Consider the following 6,966-nt stretch of genomic DNA (forward strand, 5'->3'; position numbering starts at 1 on the left):
TGTAATAATAAATGTGTATTTATACATTTATTACAGTATAATAACACATTGAGTTATTATACCTTTAATACAGTATAATAATACATTGTTTTTTATACCTTTATTACAATGTAATAATACATTGTGTTATAATACATTTATTACAGTATAATAATACATTGTGTAATTATACCTTTATTACAATGTAATAATAAATGTGTGTTTATACATTTATTACAGTATAATAATACATTGTGTAATTATACCTTTATTACAATGTAGTAATGAATGTGTATTTATACATTTAATAAAGTATAATAATACATTGTGTAATTATACCTTTATTACAATGTAATAATACATTGTGCTATTATACCTTTATTACAATATAATAATACATTGTGTAATTATACCTTTATTACAATGTAACAATACATTGTGTTATTATACATTTATTAGAGTATACTAATACATTGTGTTATAATACATTTATTACAGTATATTAATACATTGTGTTATTATACCTTTATTACAATGTAATAATGAATGTGTGTTTATACATTTATTACAGTATAATAATACATTGTGTTATAATACATTTATTACAGTATAATAATACATTGTGTTATTATACCTTTTTTACAGTGTGATAATACATTGTTTTTTATACCTTTATTACAATGTAATAATACATTGTGTTATAATACATTTATTACAGTATAATAATACATTGTGTAATTATACCTTTATTACAATGTAATAATAAATGTGTGTTTATACATTACAGTATAATAATACATTGTGTTATAATACATTTATTACAGTATAATAATACATTGTGTAATTATACCTTTATTACAATGTAATAATGAATGTGTATTTATACATTTATTACAGTATAATAATACATTGTGTAATTATACCTTTATTACAATGTAATAATGAATGTGTTTTTATACATTTATTAAAGTATAATAATACATTGTGTTTTTATACCTTTATTACAATGTAATAATACATTGTGTTATTATACATTTATTACAGTATAATAATACATTGTGTAATTATACCTTTATTACAATGTAACAATACATTGTGTTATTATACCTTTATTACAGTATAATAATACATTGTGTTATTATACATTTATTACAGTATAATAATACATTGTGTTATTATACATTTATTACAGTATAATAATACATTGTGTAATTATACCTTTATTACAGTATAATAATACATTGTGTAATTATACCTTTATTACAATGTAACAATACATTGTGTTATTATACATTTATTACAGTATACTAATACATTTTGTTATAATACATTTATTACAGTATAATAATACATTGTGTAATTATACCTTTATTACAATGTAATAATAAATGTGTATATATACATTTATTACAGTATAATAATACATTGAGTTATTATACCTTTATTACAGTATGATAATACATTGTCTTTTTACACCTTTATCACAATGTAATAATACATTGTGTTATTATACATGTATTACAGTATAATAATACATTGTGTAATTATACCTTTATTACAATGTAATAATAAATGTTTGTTTATACACTTATTACAGTATAATAATACATTGTGTTATAATACATTTATTACAGTATAATAATACATTGTGTAATTATACCTTTATTACAATGTAATAATAAATGTGTGTATACATGTATTACAGTATAATAATACATTGTGTTATAATACATTTATTACAGTATAATAATACCTTGAGTTATTATACCTTTATTACAGTATAATAAGACATTGGGTTTTTATACTTTTATTACAATGTAATAATACATTGTGTTATTATACATTTATTACAGTGTAATAATACATTGTGTTATTATACATTTATTACAGTATAATAAGACATTGTGTAATTATACCTTTATTACAGTGTAATAATACATTGTGTAATTTTACCTTTATTACAATGTAACAATACATTGTGTTATTATACCTTTATTACAGTGTAATAATACATTGTGTTATTATACATTTATTACAATGTAACAATACATTGTGTTATTATACATTTATTACAGTGTAATAATACATTGTGTAATTATACCTTTATTACAATGTAATAATACATTGTGTTATTATACCTTTATTACAGTATAATAATACATTGTGTAATTATACCTTTATTACAATGTAATAATACATTGTGTTATTATACCTTTATTACAGTATAATAATACATTGTGTAATTATACCTTTATTACAATGTAATAATACATTGTGTTATTATACCTTTATTACAGTATAATAATACATTGTTATTATACCTTTATTACAATATAATAATACATTGTGTTTTAATACCTTTATTACAGTATAATAATACATTGTTATTATACCTTTATTACAGTTTAATACTACATTGTGTTATTATACCTTTATTACAATGTAATAATACATTGTGTTATTATACCTTTATTACAATATAATACTACATTGTGTTTTAATACCTTTATTACAGTATAATAATACATTGTGTTATTATACCTTTATTACAGTATAATAATACATTGTGTTATTATACCTTTATTACTGTATAATAATACATTATGTTATTATACCTTTATTACAATGTAATAATACATTGTGTTATTATACCTTTATTACAGTATAATAATACATTGTGTTATTATACCTTTATTACAATGTAATAATACATTGTGTTTTTATACCTTTATTACAGTGTAATACATGTGTTATTATACGTTTATTACAATATAATAATACATTGTGTTTTTATACCTTTATTACAGTGTAATAATACATGTGTTATTATACATTTATTACAGTATAATAATACATTGTGTAATTATACATTTATGACAATGTAATACATTGTGTAATTATACCTTTATTATACGTTCATCGAAACGTTAGTCATTTATTGTTATGCACCTTAAATAAATATTTTAATCAGTAGACATCTGTGCTGCACCGGCGATTCCTTTTGTCTGATTTGTTTTGTCCTGCCCTGGTTGCACCGGACTGTTTGTGGATTACAGAAGCGCAGAGAACCTTCTTTTCAATTTAATAATACATTGTGTTATTATACCATTATGACAATGTAATACATTGTGTAATTATACCTTTATTATAATGTAATAATACATTGTGTTTTTATACCTTTATTACAATGTAATAATACATGTGTTATTATACATTTATTACAGTATAATAATACATTGTGCAATTATACCTTTATTACAATGTAATAATAAATGTGTATTTATACATTTATTACAGTATAATAATACATTGAGTTATTATACATTTATTACAGTATAATAATACATTGTGTTTTTATACCTTTATTACAATGTAATAATAAATGTGTATTTATAAATTTAATATAGTATAATACATTGTGTTATTATACCTTTATTACAATATAATAATACATTGTGTTATTATACCTTTATTACAATGTAATAATACATTGTGTTATTATACCTTTATTACAATTTAATAATACATTGTGTTATTATACATTTATTACAGTATAATAATACATTGTGTAATTATACCTTCATTACAATGTAATAATACATGTGTTATTATACATTTATTACAGTATAATAATACATTGTGTAATTATACCTTTATTATAATGTAATACATTGTGTTTTTATACCTTTATTACAATGTAATAATAAATGTGTATTTATACATTTATTACAGTATAATAATACATTGTTCAATTATACCTTTATTACAATGTAATAATAAATGTGTATTTATACATTTATTACAGTATAATAATACATTGTGTTATTATACATTTATTACAGTGTAATAATACATTGTGTTATTATACATTTATTACAGTGTAATAATACATTGTGTTATTATACCTTTATTACAGTATAATACATTGTGTTGATATACATTTATTATAGTATAATAATACATTGTGTAATTATACCTTTATTACAATTTAATAATACATTGTGTAATTATACATTTATAACAGTGTAATAATACATTGTGTTATTATACCTTTATTACAGTATAATAATACATTGTGTTGATATACATTTATTACAGTATAATAATACATTGTGTTATTATACCTTTATTACAATGTAATAATACATTGTGTTATTATACCTTTATTGCAGTATAATAATACATTGTGTTGATATACATTTATTACAGTATAATAATACATTGTGTTATTATACATTTATTACAGTATAATAATACATTGTGTAATTATACCTTTATTACAATGTAATGATAAATGTGTATTTATACATTTATTACAGTATAATAATACATTGTGTTATTATACCTTTATAACAGTGTAATAATACATTGTGTTATTATACCTTTATTACAGTATAATAATACATTGTGTAATTATACCTTTATTACAATGTAATAATACATTGTGTTATTATACATTTATTACCGTATAATCATACATTTTGTAATTATACATTTATTGCAGTGTAATACATTGTGAAATTATACCTTTATTACAATGTAATAATAAATGTGTGTAATTATACCTTTATTACAGTGCAATAATAAATTGTGAAATTATACCTTTATTACAGTGTAATAATACATTGTGTTATTATACCTTTATTACAATGTAATAATACATTGTGTTATTATACATTTATTACAGTATAATCATACATTGTGTAATTATACCTTTATTACAATGTAATAATACATTGTGTTATTATACATTTATTACAGTATAATCATACATTGTGTAATTATACCTTTATTACAGTGTAATAATACATTGTGTTATTATACATTTATTACAGTATAATCATACATTGTGTAATTATACTTTTATTACAGTGTAATAATACATTGTGTAATTATACATTTTTACAATGTAATAATACATTGTGCTCTTATACCTTTGACAATGTAATACATTGTGAAATTATACCTTTATTACAATGCAATAATAAATTGTGAAATTATACCTTTATTACAGTGTAATAATACATTGTGTTATTATACCTTCATTACAATGTAATAATACATTGTGTTATTATACATTTATTACAGTATAATAATACATTGTGTTATACATTTATTACAGTATAATAATACATTGTGTTATTATATATTTATTACAGTATAATACATTGTGTAATTATACCTTTATTACAATGTAATAATAAATGTGTATTTATACATTTATTACAGTATAATAATACATTTCAAAACAAATTATTTGAACTGAGAGACACATTTTTAAATGGGTTTTATTGTAGATTACCTTGATATTTCTGTTTAACAAAAGTGATATTGAAAATATATTTACCATGTATTCCCATCTCCATAACCAAATGTGCTGTATGATCCATCAGAATGCTTGTAGTTCATTTGTCTCTGGTATCCTGTTTAGTGTGATAATGGTTAACACTTCAACAGTTTGGGTTGATTCAATGTGTCTGATTATTCAACTTTACTGAATGACTTTCAGGTGTGTTGAAAAATGCATAATTTGGTATTTTCTTGACATGATTTATGTCTCTCACCGCTCTTCAGGAAGCCTGTGGCTCTCTCTCGGATGGCTGAGGTGAGCTGCTCTGTGTTCTCCAGATACTGCAGAATGTAAATATTGGGAGAAAGAACAGCCATGTTTTGCTCTCCACAGCCGTACGGCATCCGTAATAATCCATCAAGGTTCTTCAGAGCACGACCCAATATGTCTCCTACCAGAGAATGTGATTCAGTGTACAAAACAAAACAGTATTGCAGTGGAGGTATGATTTCAAATTTACCAAGCACTGAAACAGTAGATCTTGCTGATCCCTCTATCATATTTTTGGGAAATGCCAGCTCTATTTCCTCCAAGAGATTTTGCCCTGTAGATTGAAGCACAAAACAAAACAATAAAGCTGGAAATAAATAATCCATTAAATAAAAAATAAAATAATAAAATAAATAATCCATAAAGCTGGAATAAATAAAAAATAAAATAATAAAATAAATAATCCATAAAGCTGGAAGATTTAAAGTTAATCTAAATCTTTTTAAAAATCATGTGCACGGCATAAATGTGCACAGCCATTACCTTTGGGGCAAAGCAGCCAGCTGTGGCTTTTAGTTTTTTCGATTCCTTCAGCCTGGGAGATACAGGTTAATGTTAGCACAATAGCTTTTTATGATGTTTGGCTGTAGTGTAACATGTGAAGGTAGAGTTTTAGATATAATATTGTAACAAACAATAATGCAACATATTTGCATAATTTGTTTCTACCCACATTTACACGCAAGCTTCGTGTGACCGTGTCAATGCGTCCTCTCTCTGGGACGCTCACAATCTCATTGTCACACACAGTCTGGGACGCCTCTGCCTCTGCACTGACTGTAATATTCAAGACTCCTGCAACACAAGACATGTACATGAAGATACAACAGACACAAACACTGAGAAACAATGAGTCATACTGGAAAACGCACCAAGAACAGAAGGAGTGAGGATCCATTTAAAGGTTTTTCTTCCATTAGCACGTAGACAGGATTAATACTGATCTGGAAACAGCTAGTACAATCTCACTGGGCAGCACACAGTAAGCAAAAACCTGTATATTATGACCCATCTGGTTGCGAACAAGAACTTTGAACATCACTTCTCCCTCCACCACTCCATCAGAGCCTTTTACTTCCACGTTCTTATACCCATGGTCGATTATCTCTTCTCTGGATAAAACCTGACAAAAAGAGAAAAGAACAGTGAATAAAATAACTGCATGGGGGAAACAAATGCAATGTTTGCTTCATCTCTGCACCCACCAGGTACACTGTAAAAATACAAGGTGGCTGGAGGAACCTTTTGGGGTTCTTCACTTTGCCACACCGGCGGAACCGTCTGTAGATCCTCTAGGCACCCTTTAAAAAGGGGCGGTTCTCTGAAGAACCACACAGGTTTCCTGAGGAACTCTTATATTAGGCACT

General features: G+C 24.1%; 1 protein-coding gene across 1 annotated transcript; it reads right to left on the bottom strand.

Annotated features, from left to right (window-relative positions):
* Window positions 1-5,295: 5,295 nt before the first annotated feature.
* On the bottom strand, window positions 5,296-6,555 carry LOC311090913 (alpha-1-macroglobulin-like). The gene is made up of 6 exons (XM_084126548.1): window positions 6,472-6,555; window positions 6,273-6,394; window positions 6,083-6,134; window positions 5,790-5,873; window positions 5,544-5,720; window positions 5,296-5,402 (listed from the first exon to the last, which is right to left on the bottom strand). Exons 4-6 carry the CDS (start codon window positions 5,827-5,829, stop codon window positions 5,323-5,325), a joined length of 297 nt encoding a protein of 98 aa, XP_083982674.1. The 5' UTR covers window positions 5,830-5,873; window positions 6,083-6,134; window positions 6,273-6,394; window positions 6,472-6,555; the 3' UTR covers window positions 5,296-5,322.
* Between the last annotated feature and the right edge of the window lie 411 nt (window positions 6,556-6,966).

This window comes from Abramis brama (assembly GCF_963993115.1).
Source record: "Abramis brama genome assembly, chromosome: 10".
In the NCBI taxonomy this organism is placed as follows: Eukaryota; Metazoa; Chordata; class Actinopteri; order Cypriniformes; family Leuciscidae; genus Abramis; species Abramis brama.

Excerpts from the sequence above, each read along its gene's own strand:
- LOC311090913 (XM_084126548.1), bottom strand. The coding sequence starts at position 5,829 with ATGATAGAGGGATCAGCAAGATCTACTGTTTCAGTGCTTG. Across the intron at positions 5,721-5,789 it reads ATCTACTGTTTCAGTGCTTG|GAGACATATTGGGTCGTGCT; the intron begins GTAAATTTGAAA and ends ATTCTCTGGTAG. Across the intron at positions 5,403-5,543 it reads CACAGGCTTCCTGAAGAGCG|GATACCAGAGACAAATGAAC; the intron begins GTGAGAGACATA and ends CACACTAAACAG.